General features: G+C 43.9%; 2 protein-coding genes across 2 annotated transcripts in view; both read right to left on the reverse strand.

Annotated features, from left to right (window-relative positions):
• Positions 1 to 294: 294 nt before the first annotated feature.
• LOC311152093 (solute carrier family 22 member 2-like) lies at positions 295 to 10,988 on the reverse strand (the record flags this gene model as incomplete). The annotated part of the gene is made up of 11 exons (XM_084202888.1): positions 10,536 to 10,988; positions 8,323 to 8,426; positions 7,209 to 7,363; positions 4,870 to 5,038; positions 3,767 to 3,881; positions 3,556 to 3,662; positions 3,225 to 3,439; positions 2,859 to 2,967; positions 2,371 to 2,483; positions 847 to 946; positions 295 to 361 (listed from the first exon to the last, which is right to left on the reverse strand). The coding sequence occupies exons 1-11, from the start codon at positions 10,944 to 10,946 to the stop codon at positions 295 to 297; spliced, it is 1,665 nt and encodes a 554-aa protein (XP_084059014.1). The 5' UTR covers positions 10,947 to 10,988.
• A 2,456-nt stretch (positions 10,989 to 13,444) lies between these two features.
• Positions 13,445 to 19,944, reverse strand: part of IGF2R (insulin like growth factor 2 receptor) — a 56,122-nt gene continuing 49,622 nt past the window's right edge. The window contains exons 42-48 of the mRNA XM_084202887.1: positions 19,625 to 19,739; positions 18,602 to 18,748; positions 17,964 to 18,148; positions 17,392 to 17,578; positions 16,201 to 16,365; positions 15,540 to 15,609; positions 13,445 to 15,119 (exon numbers count right to left, since the gene is read on the reverse strand). Coding sequence (XP_084059013.1) covers positions 14,718 to 15,119; positions 15,540 to 15,609; positions 16,201 to 16,365; positions 17,392 to 17,578; positions 17,964 to 18,148; positions 18,602 to 18,748; positions 19,625 to 19,739 — 1,271 coding nt within the window. The 3' untranslated portion in view covers positions 13,445 to 14,717. The remainder of the gene's footprint in view (positions 15,120 to 15,539; positions 15,610 to 16,200; positions 16,366 to 17,391; positions 17,579 to 17,963; positions 18,149 to 18,601; positions 18,749 to 19,624; positions 19,740 to 19,944) is intronic.

A 19,944-nucleotide genomic window follows, 5' to 3' on the forward strand; every position in this document is an offset into this window, starting at 1 on the left:
GTTGGTGTGGATCCTACCATATTCAAGTTAAGACCTCTTGAAGTCCATGTTGGAGTCCACACAGCTGGTACAAAAATTTCCCAGCCCTAAAATATGTTTATCTTAGTGCACAGAGGGGGAAGCAGCTCTGCAGCAATTGGGACAATCCCATCAGAAAACCCTAAATACTGTAAATAAAGGACATGCATAGAAATTGAAATAAGAGAGGCAAGACTTTTGAGAGGGTATTTATTCTAAGTGGCATTTCTGTGCTGCTGCCCTAAAGCAGACTATGCAGCAAGAGTTACACCTTCTTCAGCCACGTGCTACTTCTGATCCTTGGACTTGGAGATAGATTTTTTTGGCCACTGGAGCACTTTGCCTGCAAGAGTAATAAGACATGAACATCAGCCAGGAATGAAGTCGTTCAGGGAGCATCTAACTTCAAGTTCTTCACCTGCTCTGCCTTGGCCCCAGTAAAATGACCATATACATTCTCTGAGGTTTGCTCTGGCTCCTCAGCAGATACTGGTGCTTCAGTCACCACATGTGAACCAAGACTGCCCTTTTTCTCTTCAATTGTTAAGGCATTTTTTTAAACACAAATACCATTTATAATGGTGTTGCCACACTTTTGAGAGACTAGTGCAGCTATTCAAGGCTAGTAAAGGCCTAGACTACTTGTTCTCAAGATTTTACATGGGGCAAAAGGAGTCTGGAATCTGTCCAGTGAGAGTTACCCAGCAACTTTACCCAGCAACTTCTTGGAAACAAACAAGTAGCCAAGTAACCCCTGGGATCCCCTCTGTACAGGGATTTTGCCCAATTTCAAGTGAAAACTGCTGCAAGTTCATCATCAGGACTCACCTGTGAAAGTTTTCAACGTCCTCCACAGTCTCGGGCAAAACTCTTCCTTTAGTTTCAGGCAGAAGCAGCACCAATCCACCCGCAATCAAACCAAGCACAGCTTCAAAACAGAGGCACAAAGAGCTTGTAAGCATTTGTCAGCCACTTGCTACTGCCAGACTGAATGGACTGTCACTGGCATTTTATTTTGTCCTTTATACAAGGTGTGCACCTCAAGTCTCATCTGCAAAACTGTCATGCTGCTGCAAAATGGGAGGATGTGGCTGCCCTGCAGAGACAGCACCAAGCCAAGTCCTCTTGTGAGTTATGCATGAACTAGGACACCTCAGACTGGACAGATCCGTCCTTTATGGAGGAAAGAAGTCTTTAGTGGTAGAGCATGACAGGAAACACATTCCATCTTTAGGCTGTTCACATAAGATTAGAAAACGTACACCCAATGTATTATCTTCTAAGCAACACAATCAAATTCTCCTGTGATAATTTCTTTTATCCAGTTTGTATGTGTTTGGCAATGTATTTTAATTCTACTAAGCGCCCTTCTAGATGCCCTGCCTGTCAAAATCTGCATATTGCTGTTCAAGGTATTCTTCTGTGCTGACCTAAAGAGTCATAAAAGTGTTGGAGGCCCTTGAGACAGTGACTGCAGGGGTGCCAGGATGAGGGAAGAGATGAGAAAGTTGACTTCATGTTCAGAAAGCTTGATTTATTATTTTGTGATATATATTATATTAAAAACTATACTAAAAGAATAGAAGGAAGGATTTCATCAGAAGGCTGGCTAAGAACAGAAAAGGAATGAATAACAAAGATTTGTCTCTGACCGAGACAGTCTGGACAGCTGGACTGTGATTGGCCATTAATTAGAAACAACCACATGAGACCAATCACAGATCCACCTGTGGCATTCCACAGCAGCAAACAATCATTGCTTACATTTTGTTCCTGAGGCCTCTCAGCTTCTCAGGAGAAAAAATCCTAAGGAAAGGATTTTTCATAAAACATGTCTGTGACAGGCCCCGACCTGAGAGTTCAGGGCACTAGTCTGTAAAACTTATCTTGCATTTATTTACCAGCCACTTTCCAAGTAGCTGGAGAAGAGCCAGTTCACAAAGTGTCAGAAAAGCTGAAGCATAACAGCCACACTTGTACCCCATTAAACAGGGAATTACAGGAAATTCTAGGGTTTGACTGCTGGACAAAGACAGTAAAACTCACGGTAGAGCAGTAAATCAGCTTTAAATCCACCAAATATTAAGCTCATCAAAATTTTCATGAGTTCTTTGCCATCTGTCAAACATGTATTTGACTCAAACTTCCTTTAAAATGCAAGGAGAAATCGTAGGGGCAAGGGAGACATGAGAGCAAGTTCCAGCTTGTCATAAACCAGAGGTTAAGGCCTTGGAGAGAGCAGGGGGGTTCTGCTGAACTTAAAGCAGCTGCGTTGGTGGCTTTTCCCTCCCTCTGGAACTTGGTCCCCCTGCACCCTGGAAGGAGCTGGCAAGGAGGTGAGGTGGCACTTACTGAAGACAACCAGTGGCAGATCGTGCCAGACCTCCACCAGTCTGTAGACAATGAATGGGGCGATGACTCCACCAATGTCACACAGAGAGGAGCAAACCATCACCCCGAGATTCCTGGTTGGGCAGCAAAGGGATCACGTTAGTGTCAGAGCACTGCAGCTGGAAGGGGATGGATCACAGCTCCCACCCTCACACAGGGCTGATCCAGGCACTGTGTGGAACTTCAGATCCCTCACCCACCCTGATTCTCCCATATTTTCCCTTTATTTCTGTCATGTGAGTTTCCCCTTGTCTAAAAATACATTTCTTTTCTTTATTAGCTTCTTTTTAAAGCATTTTAATTGTGCTTCACCTGCTTTATGTTCAATAGTACCTGTGTAGTTCTGACACATTTGAGGATAACTTAATTTAGCATAAAACATAACATACACATCAGCCTCAACTATTTGTTTCCAGGCCAAATGCCAGCTGGGGAGAGGATGCACCTACCTGATATAAGTTGGATACAGTTCTGTGTTTACAAAGCAAACCATTTCAAAGGCCATTGTAATTCCCATTCTCCCAATGCAAGCAGTAATCACTTTTAACCAATGTATGTCTGCAGAGAAAATACATTCAGCACATTTAAAAGCATCCCAGTGATTTAGCAGGTGTCAAGTGACACAACAGGGTTATTCTGTGGGACCTCTGATCTCATGCCAGTTGGTGTTTGGGTTTTTTGTTTCACCCGTGTGAGTGAGGGAAGGGGAGCAGTGAGAACTCTGTGAGCAGTGGCAAAGGGACCCTCACACAGAAGCAGGAGGTCCCAGAGGACAGGCTGGGAAGCCCCCATGGGGTTTCCTTCAGGTGACTCACCCTCTGGGATGAGGGCTGTGACAAGGCAAGCGGCCCCAGCCACCAGGTTGGACACGGCCCAGGGGTAGCGCCGCCCGACACGGTCAATAGTGACGATGATGATGAAGGCAGCTGGGAACTCAACGAGTGCAGAGTAGAGGAAATCCAGATACATGTTCTCAGTGGCCATTCCCATGTGCATGATGAGCCCCTGGTAGAGGACGGAGCTCGTGAACCTGGGCAGAGAAGAGCATCCTGGATTTGTTAGAGAGTAAGAGAACAGACATCCGTGTCCTGATGGAGTTGTCAAATCCAGAGCTCCAAAACTAGCTGTCTAGTGCTATGTTCTTACCAGTTGTACATCAAAATGAGCGTGTTTTTCCTTATCTGTGGTGTCCTGAAAAGGTCCATCAGTGAGGGATTCTGCTTTCCACAATCTTCCTCTTCAAATTTAATATCCTATGGAAGAGCCGTTACATAGAACATTAAATTTCTCTGGGAGGAACCGATGCAAGGTACTGTCGTGGTGCTTACTTGCATGTACAAGCAAACCCTGAGCTCACCTTAAAATGGGAAGGCATCTTTTTCTGATTTTTTTTAGCCATATTTCTGACAATTTTCATAGCTTTGTCATTTTTTCCTTGAGATATCAGCCACCTGGGAGACTCTGGGAGGCACCTACAATGTGAGTGGATGCCATTATACAACAAAACATAAAGCCTACCTATTCTCCCATGAGTCAAGACTTTGGAGGGATTAAATAGGGGTAGATGGATTTTTTTTTTTTTTTTTTTAATGGGTGGGTTTCATGTGCTACTTCCCGCTCCCCCAGTCAGGAAAAGTAGTATATCCCATGGCTGAGATTGGAAGAGGAATGGTTAGTGGCCTTAGTCAGAGAGGAGTTTACTAAAGATAAATCAGGAAGGAGCTTTGAGTGACAGTAGTGCTGTCACCTTATCCAGCCCATTCACCACAAACCAGCTCCTCTTAGGGAGCCATTCTTCACTTCTGCCAATACAGGTTAAGAAGTACTAATTAAGTTAGAACTGGCTTACCAATTCAAAAATATGGAAGAAGGAAGGCAACAAATTTCTTTCCACTATTCCTAACCTCTTGGCCCACCCAGGTAATTTCTCAAATCCAAAGCACTCAAACCAAAAAATATTTATTAAAAAGAGAGGAGAGAAACTAAAATGAAGGAGTACCCAAGAGCTTTTTTTTTTTTCAGTTGGACCACAAAAACTGCAACTTCTCTGCCTTAAAAGAACATGCTAACAGCCTGTTACAGTTATGTCAGCATTAGACAATTTGTGAATAATCATATTTTCAGCGTAACACCAGCTAAGTTATGCCAAGGCACCTATTTTCATTTATGAATTGCTTAAAGAAAGTACTAAATTATACTAGTTCAATTTTCCCCCGGTGTTTTTCCAAGTGGTCTGTTTTTTAAACACGAGGTCAGGTGAGGTGCACAGGCTAGGATTCAACAAGATCTCGATTGCTGAGGGGTCCTATTTCCCTCTCCCTTTTGCTGGGAGCCTCCTCTTTGCACCGAGACGTGTGTGCGGCAGAAAGGAGCGCCCAATCTCTCTCAGCTCCAAGCCTTGGGAAGCAGGAGAAGCCGGGTTTTGTGTGGAAGGGAGAGGCACCAGGAAAGGGCACTCACCAGTAGTAGAGCAGGAGGAAGCAGGTGGGCAGGGTGACGGTGAGCTGCAGCCAGCGCCAGTGCGGGAGGGCGTAGGCGAGGCCGTCGAAGAGCAGGAGCCCCACGGAGAAAGCCGCCTGGTAGAGGATGCCCACCATCCTGCGGTACTGCGGGCCCACCACCTCTGTCACTGCGGGCGGGCACAGGGACACGTCACAGAATCACAGAATCACAGAATTTCTAGGTTGGAAGGGACCTTTAAGATCATCGAGTCCAACCCATGTTCTAACAGTTCAGCGCCTGCCTGCCCTGCGGCGGGAGCCAGCTGGGGCGACGCTGGAGGACCAGGGCTGCGGTCACACCTTGGAGAAACCTCGGTCATCACGGCATAATGCCTCCCAACAAAACCCCCTGCTTCGCTTTTCTGGCAGCCCAACTCCAGCAGAGAAGGAGACACTGCTGCTGGCCTAAGGCACCCAGGAATGTCCTGTGCTGCAGAGATCCCAGAGTAAATCAAGCATTCATCAAAACGCACAGGCGGATTTTGTTGTGAAATCTAACGCCAACATACGTAATATCTCCGACCCAACAACAAAGCTGAATATTTTGTTTCCAAAGAACAGGCTTTCAGCCTGCTTCCAACTCCAAGTGATAAGGAAAACCTGTATCACAGGATGGCTCTGAGCACCCAGGCCAGGGTGGGATCACTATTCGTCTGCACTTTGCAACTCCACAGCACAGCACAGACCCACACATCTGTGGGGCTCTGCATCTTGTTGATACAGAGTCAAAAGTAACTATTCCAGCAGGCAGGCACAAGCACAGTCAACATTTCACATCCAGTTGTGTGATTTCAATAAAACACACTCATTAGAAAAGGAGCAGTAAGGAACTAATTAGCAGCCAAATGAGCTGCTCAGTCTTGGAGCCACAGATTAGCTAATGCTGAAAGATGCCCAAAGTTGAATGATGGACAAAGACATCTCCTCAGGCTCAGCAGCACTGAGCCAGAAGCAGCTGAAGGGTGCACAAGCAGGTTATTCTGTCCTTGTATCCTTCTCTGGACATTCAGTATTGGCCCCTCTTAGGGAGAAGATACAAATTTAAGGGAGCTTTGGGGCTGGTTCAGGATCTTTTGCACAAGAGAGTTTCTAGAGATTCCAGGAGTAACAAGATGGAACAGAGACAAAATATCAGGACGGGGCAAATAATTGTCCTGAAAAGGACTCCATGCTCTGAAACAGCTTAAAGTTCCCCAGAAGAGAGGATGGAGATTTCATTTGTGCGAGGAAAAGATTTTAGAGCCCAAGCAAGCACCCAGAAATGCACAGGAAGGAATAATCATGTCTTAGCAGAAGGCAGTCTAGATGGTGGGATAGGTGCTTTTATTTATATCAGACATCTGGATAGCTGAATTAGCAAGATGGCCACACTGAAAGATTTCATGGAAGTTTAGGGCACTGACTTTCACATTTTTACCACTATCACAATGAATGGTGTATCTCTCAGAGGTATTCTGTAGGGCCACCTGCCACCCTAACCCAGCTAATGTTCTGTAGGTCAGCTTTTAAAATAGTTAATGTGCTGCTTCAGTGGCTGCTTGCAGTTGGGTATTTTGGACGAGAGACTGGACTCCACTCCAGAAAAATCAGAGAAGCCCCAGGCAGCTGTACCCTGAAGCAGAAGGAGGTCCTGAGCTGGTCCCAGGCGCAGCCTGGCTGCCCAGCTGTGCCTCACCAGCAGACACAGCTGGTGCAGGGCACTGGGAGGGAGAGGCACCCACACAGGCTGGCTCCTCCACGGCTTGGCCTCCGCTCAGCCTAGTGGATACACACAGGTACACAAACACCTCGTCATTATCAGCAAGTACGTGCTGTTCTTCAGCTATTTTTATGGTCTGAAGCCTCTGTTTCCCCTCTCTGTGTCATAAAAATGTCTCAAGTTTTCCCCACCCTCTGCCTGCTTCTTTAATGGCCTCCTCTGTCCCCATCCTGTCTGTGCCTGGGCCAGAAGGGCTGTGCCTGCCTGGTCACCTTCCCCAGCCAGAGCCTAGTGGAAGGAAGAGGAGCCATGGGGCCTGGACAGATCTGCAAAGGTGAGCTGTACCACAGGGGGAAGCCTATCTCGAGGTCAGAGCCCTAACACACCACCATTTGCTTGAGCTTTGAAGGCTACTGCTGTTTCTCCCTAATGACAGCGCTTGAAAACACCCTGGGGAGTCAAAGAGGGAGAAAACTGCTTAATAAAACACCTTGGGAGGCATTTTTTAAATGGCTTATTTTGCAAGTGTTTTGGAGTTGAGTTTTGGTCCTTTGTCATCTGCAGCTAGCCTGGCTGCTGGGGGCAGGTCCTGAACTCACCCAGGATGTAGCCTGCAGTCCAGCAGCCCTTGCTGACCAGCCCTTGCAAGAACCGGATGATGACTATCCACACGTAGCTGGGCACGAAGACCAGGAGGAGTCCACACACAATATTGGCAACAATTGTTGTTAAAAGGCAAAATTTACGGCCAAACCTGGATTGGAAAATGATAGGCATGAAGCAAACCACTAGTCATGGAAGCATTTTAAACTAGTAAGAGCTTTGTGTATCTTCAGGGGAAAAAAAATCCAATTTTGCTATGCAATATAGAGACATGCTTTTTGTCTTTACCCATTATTCACTTATCTGCTTTTCCATGCCATGAAAAGCTACTGTGCCAGTTGCTCAGCAATTCCACAAAAACTTTCAGGAATGAAATAATAGTCCCATGTTTACATATATTACACACATTGGGACTGAAAAATAAGGATTAATATTATGATTCTGATAGTTCCACATGCTCCAGATTTATAAGGGATTTATTCACCATAACCTCAACTTTAAAACAGCAGTAATGTACAGATCTGCTTGTGAGTGGGCTGCATTTCTCAGCTGGAGCAACTCAGAGCCTGCTGTACTAACAGTCCTGGGCAGAAGGGAGCAAGGGGGAGTACTGACATTTGTTTCTCTTTAACCCCAAGTGCCTGAGCCTGGGAGTGTGACTCTGCTGGCTCTGAACAGGGAGCCAGAGGGATTATCTGCTTTTTTCACAGTGACTGCTGCTGTACACATCTGGCAACCCGTGACAACTCTTTCTAAGCTTCTCCAAGCTGCAGCCAGACAGAGCGGGACAGATTAAGTGGGAGATCCAAACCATGCATTTCCTGGCTTTGGCTAACATCTGAGGGCTCTGATGTGCACAGTAGGAAGTTTGGGGTGTACAGATCTAAAACAGTCCTCATGGGCTCTGCAGGGCTCTCTGAGCAGATTTGTGCTAACCCCCAGGCACAGCTGAAAGGCAGGATACAGGCTCACGCTGCGACTGAGGGTCCAGGGGGATGACCTCATTTTCAGAAGAGCAGAGACGGCATCAGTTGCACAACCTTTATGTAAGTTTGGCTGCTGAACATTGATAAGGGAGGTCAGAGGGTTTTGCTGTCAGCCCACACGTACCTGTCTGCAATGTAGCCAATGTTTAGGGAGCCAATAAAAAACCCAGCGTTCACAGAAGACTGAAAGAGATCCAACTTCCAGGAGTCCTCACACACCAGGTCAAACTAAAGGAGTGACCACAGTCAGAGACAAAAGAGTGAAATGAGGAGCTGGCTCACGTCCATAATTCTCCTTCACTTCAGTTAAAGATTTATACTTGTTTCTGGGTCAATGCCTGTTTTGCCAGCACACAGAAATCCTACTAACTTAACTAATTGTCCAGCATTAAAATCTGGAAAAAGCCCTTGAGGAGTTTACTGGCATCTCCCATTCATGTCTCATCTCTTTTCTGGAAAGAGCATGAGTTATTATCTGTCAACATTGGCACCTGAACCTGTGTTGGCCCTCATTGATCAAATCAGCATGGATCTGACGATCACCCTGAGTTTTTCAAACAGCTTTTTTTTGTGGCTGATGGTGAACATTTCTAAGCAGTTCTTGTTGCTTCATACCCAGGCTTGGCAGAGCAGTCCCCACAGACCAGGATGTGTGATGCCCCTACTAGGAGCATCTTAGATGCCCTCAGGAGCCTGCCTTGTCCCAGGTCCCGTGGAGCACTGGCCTTCTGGAGGAGGGTGGAAGTATCTGCATCTGCCCTGAGGCCACAGCATCCTCTCTCTGCTCCGGTCTTTAGCTCAGCTATGTTGTTGTATATGTCTGGAGAGGAGACTTTTTTTATCCAGGGCCAAGCTTTATAGCACATGGATACCCACATATATTTGCCATCTAGTCTTGTCCTACCTTACTGGTAGAAATACATAAAAGCTACTAGAGAAAAAGCTATTGCAAAAACTTCTCCTAAAATGACTGAGAATCCCTTCCCTTCCTCCTGGTAGCTGGGTTTAATTGAATCTCTGCATCCATAGACAAAACCAATCCATAACACAAAACCAAATATTTCTTCTGATGCTCTAATGGGACTGCCCATGAGGACCTTCTTCCAAACTTTCCCTTTGAAATAACATGAATTACACTGCACAATTCCTTCCTTTTTCTTAGTTATCAGAGAAGGAGACAACACATCAGAGCCTGAGAAGTTTCACAGAAACAGTCACAACCAGGAACTCACTGACAAAATGCAGAGTTATGTGACACATCTGGTTACCCCATGAAGGAAGCAGCCTGTGAGCCTGGCCTTGCACCCCTTCAGCAGGAAAGGGGAGACAGCTGATGTGAGAGCACGACTGCATGAGCCCACACAGACTGCAAGTGCTCAGCTTCCCACAGCCTCAGGAGATGATGGTGGGGGCATCTGACCTGTGAGATGTGAGCTGCTGCTGCTGTAGAAGGCCTGGCTCAGCCTGCATTTGAGGTGCCTCACTTCCTCCCTTTCATATCTCACAGCCCATAACTTGCTGAAAGAATCACACTTAGAGTGCACCCCCTTATACCCAGGGCCAATCTCTTACAAAACTATGAATGCTGAAGTTGCTAGAGCGCAGATTATAACTGCTCCCGTGTTAGACACATGGGGGAAAGAATCCTGACTGCCTCTAAACATTTGGTGGAACTTTCTATGATGAGATCAAGCTTGTCATCCCAGTTACTGGTTTATTCTTAAAGCACCTGAACTGCTTAAGTACAGCAAGTAGCTTAAGTACTACTTTCACTTTATTCACACTCCTCCTGAGAACACAATTTCTACAGTTTATTCCTGACTTAAGCTGTTTAATTGTAGGAAGCAATACCTTCCCTCACACTGACTGCAATTCATTTTTATTTACAACCAACTCTAAAAGACATTATTCATTTTAAAAAAAGAAAGAAGAAAAAAAAAGAAAGAGGTGGGGGGAGGAAATCAAGACCATTGCACGGTCCAGTTTTGTTTGCAGTACTGCTAGCTGCACTGTTTACACACCTTCACCAACTGGACCTCTCATGTGACAGGAATTTCATTCAGAACTGGACTTTATCTGCCTGTGGATTTATTTGCTGAAATATGCTTTGCTACCCAGCCGGAGATATAAGCCTCCTGAGCAGCCAAGGCAACACTTCACAGCAAGGACAGAGGGAAGATGACTTGTAAACTCCCAAGTACAAGTCCACAGCAAGAGACAATCCCTTCTCCAGGTAAGAAGGGGATATTTTAACACAGCCTAGGCTCCACCAGCCCTCTCCCCCAGCCCTCACCTCGCCTCTAACAGAGGGGACAGGACGAAGGGGGTTGTTTTTACCTCTGTCACGATAGAGCTCCCTGGGGAGTCGTAGACCCAGCCATCCCGGCAGGGCCCGTGGGGGACGGTGGCCCCGGTGCCCCCCAGGCTGCCGAGGGGGTCGGTGCAGCTGATGCCTGTTGTGTTCCAGTCCACCTCGTACCTGCTGCAGCGGCTGCTGGAGCTGGCCCCGTGGCCATCCCACCCTGGAACCGTGTGATTCAGCTGCTCCTCCAGGCTCCAGCCACAGCGCTGGCTCAGCTCAGCCACCCCCGGGCTGAAGCAGCGATGCTCAGGGGTGAACCCAAAGAAGACGACCCCCACGTACACGGGGGTAAAGGCGGCAGATAACAAACATAGGACAAAAAAGGTTTGCTTCTGGAACCTGTCAAATTCGCCAACATGCTCTAAAATGTCATCTAGGGTTGGCATTTTGGCACCCAAACCACCTCAAAAACCTCAACTAGGTCCTCTCTGCTGCCCTGATATATTTAGTTGGCAGCAAAGCTACTTAAGTGACAAAGATATTTGACCAAAAGTCAAGACTAACTCTATGAATTATTAAACTACATGTTGCAAGCTCTATTTTTTAGGTTTCAATTGAAATCAGACCTTAATTCACCCAAGGCGAATTTGCCTTTAAGCCCTAATCAGAGCACTTAAAGGTTTCCTGTTCTCTGGAACAGCTCCTATGGGCCCCAGCCCTTCAGTTTTTTTGGGGGGTTTTGGGGTTCTTTTTTATTTAGGCAAGTCAGTTCCTCAAATACTAGCATTTTTAATCAGCAAACATAGGTGAAAGATTCTACCAACATACAAGCAACACATAGGTTTAGTGCAGAATGGCTGGGCACCACATGAGCAAAGCTTCTTAACCAGGATCTGTAAAAAATAGGTGGCTACACTCTGAAAAAGGAATGTCTACACATTGAGCCGTAGAGCAGTAAAGAAACAGCTTTCCTGAAAACTCCTCTGTCACATGTGTCTCATCCCTCATCCTCCACACTCTTCTATTCCCAAGAAAAACCTCTCCCCATCAGGGAACACACTTTCACCTGACCATATTTTTGCAGCTGTTCCTAAAGAGAAAAAGCATTCATTACAGAATTATGCACTGGGAGTAGCTGTGGAAAGCCATACTATACAGTATCTATGGCCAAAACAACTATTTTTTTTTACCACAGAAGACTTATAGGACTTGAGGTAGACTTCTTTGCAGGCACCTCAAATAAATGCAGTTGTGCTAGGCTCCAGTGGTACATTGTCCTGCCTATGGATACATACCAGATATTCCCATATCTTTTGCTGACAACAACAGCCTTCCATCAGAAAGAAAAGTCTAAGTAGAGGTAACATTTAAAAGACATTTTTAAAAGGAGAAAAATTGTCTGGAAAGCAATAGGCAGCAAGGAAAAAAAATTAAAGACACAATACACTCTAAAAAAAAAAATTAGCTTAGAAGGCCATTCTGGCCCAGGTGTTGAAACAGGACTTGGTCTCACTGCTCATCAACTACTGACTAAGACTGGCCTGAGCAGCTGTGAAAGCTGCTTTGCAAACTAACACTTCAAGATGATTCTCGACATCACACAGATGTGCTTTCTCCCCTCCTCCTTCATCCTCTTCTCCATCAGGAACATCTACACCAAGTTAACAAGAACTCCTCTCCTGGCAGCTCAGAGCTGTGTCACCCTCAGCCAAGCACAGCCCCACAGCAGACCTTTGCCTCCCTGGCTGCAGGAGTTCCACGTGAAGCTGGGCAGGGAACAGGGACACAAACGCACACAGCAGTCACCACGCTCAGAGCCAGCCCTGCAACCTTCCTCAGCAGGGGGGTGTGCAGCCAGCTGGAGCCAAGGGAACTGAAGTCAAAGCCTGCCTGGGAGTGGGTGAAGCTAAGGCATTAGGCTGCATCTTAAAAACACACCCCAAACCCCCTCACATGGCTTCTTTTCCAACAGTTTTATTTAAACAGTTGGTAATGGTGTGCAAAAGTTTCCCTTGAACTACACAGGTTTGATCCAGACCGGGCCAGTTTTCCCCATTTCCCACCATTCTCTCTGCAGCCAGCCCAAAGGGGGCTATGTGGACTCTGCCAGGCAGGCGGTTTCTTAGGGACATTTCCCAAGGAGTCATGCTGCTGACTAGCAAAGCTTCCACTCCTGGCCCAGCCATTTGTGCAGACTCATCTGGGCCCTGCTATTCTCACAACCCTTCCCTCCACACAGTTAAGTAGAGTATTCTGGGAAAAATAGTCTGGTGAAGGTGTTATGCATCCAGTCTCTATGAGGTAAAATTCAGCCAGGCTACCTACAAATGCCTGGGTAAAAAGTGGGCAATAGTTCCAAGACCAGGCACTCACAGTCAGATACACATTATAACACTGTTTTTGCTCAGATAAGCACTCCCAGACAGAGCAGCTCTGTTCTACCCAAGCCTTGCTAGGCACAGCCCAAACAAAGAGACTGTGTGATTTTACACAGGAGAAATAATTTCATGCAGTTGGTTCATGGATCAAATAACCCTAAAACACCAGCCTCAATGACCTGGGCAAGGGAAGCAGAACCCTGTGACATGCATTAAGAGAACTATTGTAATGACAGCATATAGTATTAAAAACACACCATCAAGCCTCTCACTTCACCAAGCTCTCCTAATTATAAATATGAAAATGCTGATTTAAATTTGAGAAGATGCAGCTTAAGCCAAACTGACTTACAGCTCCACTGGTAGCAATGTAAGAGGAACACCCAAGCCTGATTAAAGAAAGAATACACACCAGGGCCTGCCTGTATATTCTGATCTTTGTTATCAAACACTGGTTCTCATTTTGAGTGACATGATTGAGGTATTAACCATCACAGCAGGAAAGGGCCTCACCAAGCTGGTGAGCAGCATACAGAATACTGTAAGAAAGATTCCAGACTTGAGATGTGGGATTTGGAATACCCACTTCATATCTTTTATTGAAATTGCTGAGTACTTTATATTACACTATTTTGATTCAAAATGGAGTTTTTATAAAAAGAAACCATTGTTGAAACTGAATAAGCCAGCCAAAAAGAACAACAAAAAGTTTCAAAAAATTCTGACCAATGCATGTTCTTGTGCAATGCTTTGAAACCCTAACATTGTCCATAATTTCATTTAGGAAACACCTGGAGAGGAGCAAGACTGCTAGAGAAAAACTGACTTGCATTTATTACCAGCAACACTTCAAATCAATGACCATGGCCAGGATCATAGCATACAGACCAGAAATTAGGCTATCAGAAAATATTGGCCCAAGTTTATTTTCTTGAAATTAATACCAGAGAGAGGCATTATGTAGACTAGGGCTCCTCTAGTCCTTGGGTTTTTCTCGGTGATGACAAACTGGGTGGTGCAGACTGTATTATAGGAACTCTGCCTCTACGTCCTTGAAAAGCCTGGTTCTCTGTGCAGTTGGCCTAGTCCAGCCATAATCAAGGAAAAAAAAAATCTTTGGGTGCTTGTGAGTTGCTTAGGCAAATACTGATGAAGTCAGTCATATGACCAGTACCAAAAAAAAAAATTCCATGCGAAGAACAGCAACCATTTCAGGCTAAAGCTATACAGAATTGTACCTTTCAGTCCACACCTTTGAACCAATGATCTGTTTAAATTAGAATGGATATTCAAATTTACAGGATAAATTAGACCAGTTCCAAAATTTACATCAAATCATCCCTACACACAAAAGTTATACTTTTCCTTGTCTCACAATGGGTGAGCCCATAGAAGAATACCCTGCCGGCAGGAAGAACTTGTTACTATTAAGCAAACCTGAGTAGTGAGGATCAATAAATACAAGGAGTTAAAACAATAGTAGTCGGATAACTTGAGTCTCAGAAGCCAGGGGCCTCCTTGAGCAAAATCTTTTCCTTTCAAAGGTTTCTCTTTTTTAAGCAAGCATTTAACATCTATGCTGAGACTTAAAAAAAAAAAAGTGTCCTGGCTAGAGAGAGTCAACTAACTCAGCCAACTGGATGTCAGAAATCCAGTCATTACTGAACAGATCATTGTAAACAACCAAGAAATCTTTCTCTTCTTCCCTTTTCAATGGTTTCTTGTTAAAGGCAAAATTCAGAAAAATCTTTCAGGCTGAAGTCCACATATTTGGTTGGAAACGTTGTCCTGTTATATATAATCTCTCTATATATATTTGATTAGGCACAAGAAGGGTTATTAAATATTCAACAAGTCCTCATCACTATCATCATGAAACGATGCTGTATTTGTAGAGTTCTGTGCCTGATGCTGGCCTGGCTTTGCTATTGCTTTTATTTCCTTTCCTCCATTCAGTAAATAAGATTTGTTATCACTGCCAAAATTGTGTGGCTTCTTTTGTGGGTGCTTGCTCTTGTCTAGTCCTCTTCCTGTTTGAATCTTTACATCTGGAATGGTTAACACTTCATCCTCACTGTCCAGGTCATCCACATGGAGAGACGTAAGGGCTTCAGATGTAACAGACTTGGTAGCAATGTGACCATTCTCCTGCCCTCCTTTTGCTGTTCTTGGATTTGGTGCTGCAACTTCCTCCATAAGCCACTCTGTCTCATTCTCATTAGCTTCTTCTTCACTGCTTATCTGCAAGAAAAGAGAAAAGGACACTGCATCTGCCACTCTAGACCGACACACACACTGTTCTCCCCAGTCATCAGACCCTGCAGCATGCACAGCCTTGGTTTAAGGCAGCTGTGAGAGAGTAAACACTGCAAGAGCATCACTTTTCACTGCGCTGAAACTGACTTTTTTCTCTTCTTGCACATTTATATGTTATTTGGTGATTTATGTACTGCTCTTCATTTCCTCAACTCCATCTTACATTCCCATTTCACAATATATACATATATATTTACATCAGCTATGTGGCTTTCCTGATGGTTTTACCATATGGTTTCTGTGCAGGAAAGGAGTTAGGAATTGAGGGGGTTATTTATTTATTAGCAAAAGCTTCCTATTAAGAAAACTTGACAAGAAACAAATTTGATTTTGTCACTGTATTACCTTTGTGTATTTGTAGGAAACACCAGATGATCTTCTGCAGCAGTTTGTTATCTTGTTTATTACAATTTCCCTAAACAAAGGAAAGAATACTACATTAGGCACACTGCATCCACTTATTAGCCCTCACTTTTCTTCACTGGAATTTTACCATCAACATAAAGCATGTCAACAAATGAGCTATAAACTATCACACTGATCCTGAATCACTCTAAAAAAATCTGGGATAATGTACATCTTCCCCCTTGCTACAGCTTCAGGCTGACTGTTCTGAAACCCCTCTGGCCTTCCTATCTAAGGGAAAAACACCCCAAAAGTCATCTGGAAAGCAGAGAAACAGCAGGACTTGCACTTTTTCCTTGACACTGTTGTATGGATCTAGTCTGACTCCATGAAAGTAGACAATATTGTCACACTGTTTCATGCTCCTTGATTAGCAGCTGCCCACAAGAGACTCTACACCAGCCCAGTTTTACACCCCAGCCCTCTTTACATGGGCCTTCAGACAGTAATGGAGAACTTGAAGGAACCAGCAGTTTGACAGCTGATGCTGCCAACTGAAAAACAGAACCCAAACCTCTAAAGTTTACTATTTCCCTTTCATTTCTGGGAGAAAACCAAGTCCTGAAAAAGAAACTTCTAAAGCCTCTTAATAATTTCTTACCTCCTCTCTTTTTTGTAGAACAGCAAGATTATGAGACATGCAGTGAGAACAACCAGGAGGACACTAAGCACAGCACCAACAGCCTGGCTTCTCCTTGAAAGACCTTTATGTACTTGGGTCTCCTCATCTGTCTGGCGCTGATTGTTTCCTGGATCATTGGTTGATCTAGCAATGTAAATTGAAAAGATAAGATCTACTGATAAGTTTTTTTAAACTGGATTAGAAACAGCAGATCAAGAGAAGACATGCCACACCATCCTGTCATTCCCATCTAACAGCTGCATGAACTGAATTTAGGGGATTTCATCTAAGTAAAAAACAACCTGAAAACCACAAATGTATGTACTGTGCCTACATCCCAGTATGCTATCAAATAGCGCATGAAACTACAGTCAAGACCGCAGAGCACAATTAAGCACTCCAGAGCTTATACAGCAGCAGTTATCCACATAAAGCTCATGTTTTAGAACAAAATCTGCACATGAGCAAGATGCAACAGCTACAGAAATTATCTACCTCTCATATGACTATGGTACTACACACACCAAACTCCCTCAATAGATTTAAATCAGAATCAAGAGTTTGCCTGTGCTTTCAAGCTAGCAGCCAGAAAGCAAACACACCTAGGAGAAGTCACTCCATTTTACACCCTGAGGCTGCCTACCTGTCAGGAACATTGTAAGCACCTAGATACAAACACTCCCCTTTTAACACTGTCCCCTCACTAATCAGTAATTAGCTGATATTTAATTGCAGAAATGCTTTGTTGTTCCTTGAAGACCTGTAATGATTTTCCATTGCATGCTAAAGAAGTGGGCAGACAGAGGGGAGGGCCAGTCTTTGTCACAGCTTCAAAGTTTTCCAGACAGTAAGGCAAGGGGGACCAAACACCTCACCCACAAACTGTTTGCTCCTCCCAGAAACATGTCCTGTCAGCTATAGTAGCTTTTACTTAGTGAAAACAATTGCATTAATTCCACTGTGCCTCTCCAGCTTTAGGTCCAGATCAGTTTGGCAAGCTTTAATTTAATAGTCATGTGCCAAATACTGCATACAGATTATCAATTTATCTATAAGCCTACTCCTTTTTTAGCTTTTCCCCTTTTCCCAATCACTGTGACAAATAAATACAAAAAAGCTTTTCGCTAAGTGCTGACAAAAGCTGCTTGCAGGAAGCAATTATCTACTCACATTAATGGACACACAGCAGATGTGTACCAGGTAAATAAATACTGGCAATCTGCTGTCTCGTGAAGGAATTCAGGGATGCCTTCCTTTGCTTCTGGATTGCAGTGGAAGAAAATGGTTGAAGACACAAACTTTGTTTTATCTTTACCACATCTGGAGTCAGATGAAAATATGACATCCAAATCATCATCTACAATGAGAAGAAAAAATAGTTTACTTCGTTGAGAACAGTCTGTAAACACTAGACCCTGGGGAAAAAAAAGTAGCTAGCTAAAGGAAATCATTGCTTATGCAGTATGAGCATAGATGAAAACAGGAGATGAAAGTTTTCCAACTTCTAGTCTTTCAGTCTTCAAGTGTCAAGCCCTAACCCCTATTAAAGCCATATTTGCAACTGAGCTTACACAGAGGAAAAAAAAAAAAAAAAAAAGGAAATCTAAATTATGCCAGACACAGACAGACTTTGGATAGATTTACAGAAATGGATTAGCATAGATGTTGTCAACCAAGAACCATTTTCTGCTGAAGCAATTCACAGAGCATCAAGCAATTCTGCCTGCTGAGCACATACTTACCATCAACGTAATATTTGGCATTTCTGGCAGAACCAACTCTCCGAATGCGCCGTTCATTGGTTTTCACCTGGCAGATGTTGGCTCCAAAGCATTCTGGGGAACTTGAGTTTGTTATACCAGAAAGTTGAATTTGATACACATATTTATCACCATTTGTCCGTACATCACCAGAAGCTGTGTACAACCTGAGGAAACAGAGGCAAAATCTATTCTTAAGTCTAAATTCACAGGTTGGGGTTATACCCAAGACTGGCAGCAGTGGTAGATGCTATCACTGGTTGATTCCAGAGATGCTGAGCGATTCAGCAACCAGAAAAGATGCAGGATTGTGGCCTCCTCCTCCAAGTAGAAATAAGGATTATATTTAGCATAACTATAATCCTTTGCAAGCACAGAAAGCAGATTTTTCCAGCTATACTGCCCTCAATGTGTGAGTGAACATGTAAATACCTTCAAAGGTTTAAGACAGATAAAAACCAAAAGCATCATTCAGTGGCTCATACATACTACTGACTGTGAGAACCACCTAGTGTGCTCTGCAGCTATGATAAAGCGTACAATTTAGCAATCTTCTCCAGAAAGATAACTAGTTCAACCATTCCGTTGTTTTGGAGTTTGTTTGGGTTTTTTTTACTCACTTGGAATAAACATCCCCTAATGAAAAGTTTTTCCCAGTTGCAGGATTAATGACTGTTCCATTCACCACCTCTACCTCCTGCTGCTTCACAGCACAAGCTGCACGTGTGTCCCATGTGATGTAGTAAGCACAGTTTTCTTCATCAAACCTACCAAATAAAAGATAAAGCTGATGATTCTAGGAAAGAGTAACAAGTTTTTAGCACCTTGAGAAAAGGAAAAGACAACTGCAAACCCACATGTGACAATGTCCTGCCTAAGTACCACACCTAGAATAAGCTAAAATAGGCAAGCACAATTAAAAAAAAAAAAAAAAATGTTGCCTGAAGAATTACATTGGCTTTTTCTGCAGTTTCATGATTAAAAGACTTGGCTGCACCTGAACTTCCTACTGAAATTCCAGAATTCCCACAGTGTATCAAAGGGTTTTATTGATACATTTTAGCAAGGAAACACATCAGGCTGCTTTTCTGCAGCATGTTAAACCTGCCTTTTATTTAAGCAGGACAAGAGGTATAAGCTAATGCCTCGTTCTGGCCACGAAGCAAAAGTCCTCAAGTTTTCTTAGCATTTGTGATCATGCATATATACCTTATTTTAGAGAGCTTCTGGTTAAATACACTGTATTGAGGCAGAAATAAACCATGCTTTATTAGCTCAATCACTTACCTGCAGAAAATGTTCTTTAATAAACCAATTTTGGACAGAGTTAAGAGTGGTTGTACAATGACACTGGCTACTGACACTGAAAACAACAGCATCTGAGCCATTGTGAGACCTAATTCAGAAGCAAAATGCTTAAATTTTTTCCCAGAAATTTTAGGATAAATAAAAAATATGATGTTTATTAAAATGAACAATTGCACAAACTCCAGAAGACCCTATGCATTGCAAGTACAAACCATGGATTATTTTAGGGACTGTCCAACAGAGCAGAGATTCCCTGTCCTTAGATTTAAGAGTCTACTAGAGAGGTACAAAAGAATCAGCCACGAAGATCAGTGGTATGTAAATTTATTACTCACCTCTGCAGCATGGGCATGCCAACTGTTCTTGCACATTTCAGTTCTATAATTGTTGTTACTTTCTTATTTTTCCTACATTCTTGCCCACTGGAATAACTAATATACACTGTATCACCTAGAAGGAAAAAAAAAAAGGTGAGGAAAGGTTTTTGTAAGCAGCTGTCAGAAATTTCCTTTGCTCCTTTGCCCTCTCACAACTATAGAATCACAGACTGGCTGAGGTTGGAAGGGATCCCTGGAGGTCATCTGTTCCAAACTCCCTGCTCAAGTGGGGACACCTGGGGCCAGCTGTCCAGGACTATGTCCAGACAGCCTTGGAA

Source organism: Fringilla coelebs, assembly GCF_963513975.1.
Source record: "Fringilla coelebs genome assembly, chromosome: 3".
NCBI lineage: Eukaryota > Metazoa > Chordata > Aves > Passeriformes > Fringillidae > Fringilla > Fringilla coelebs.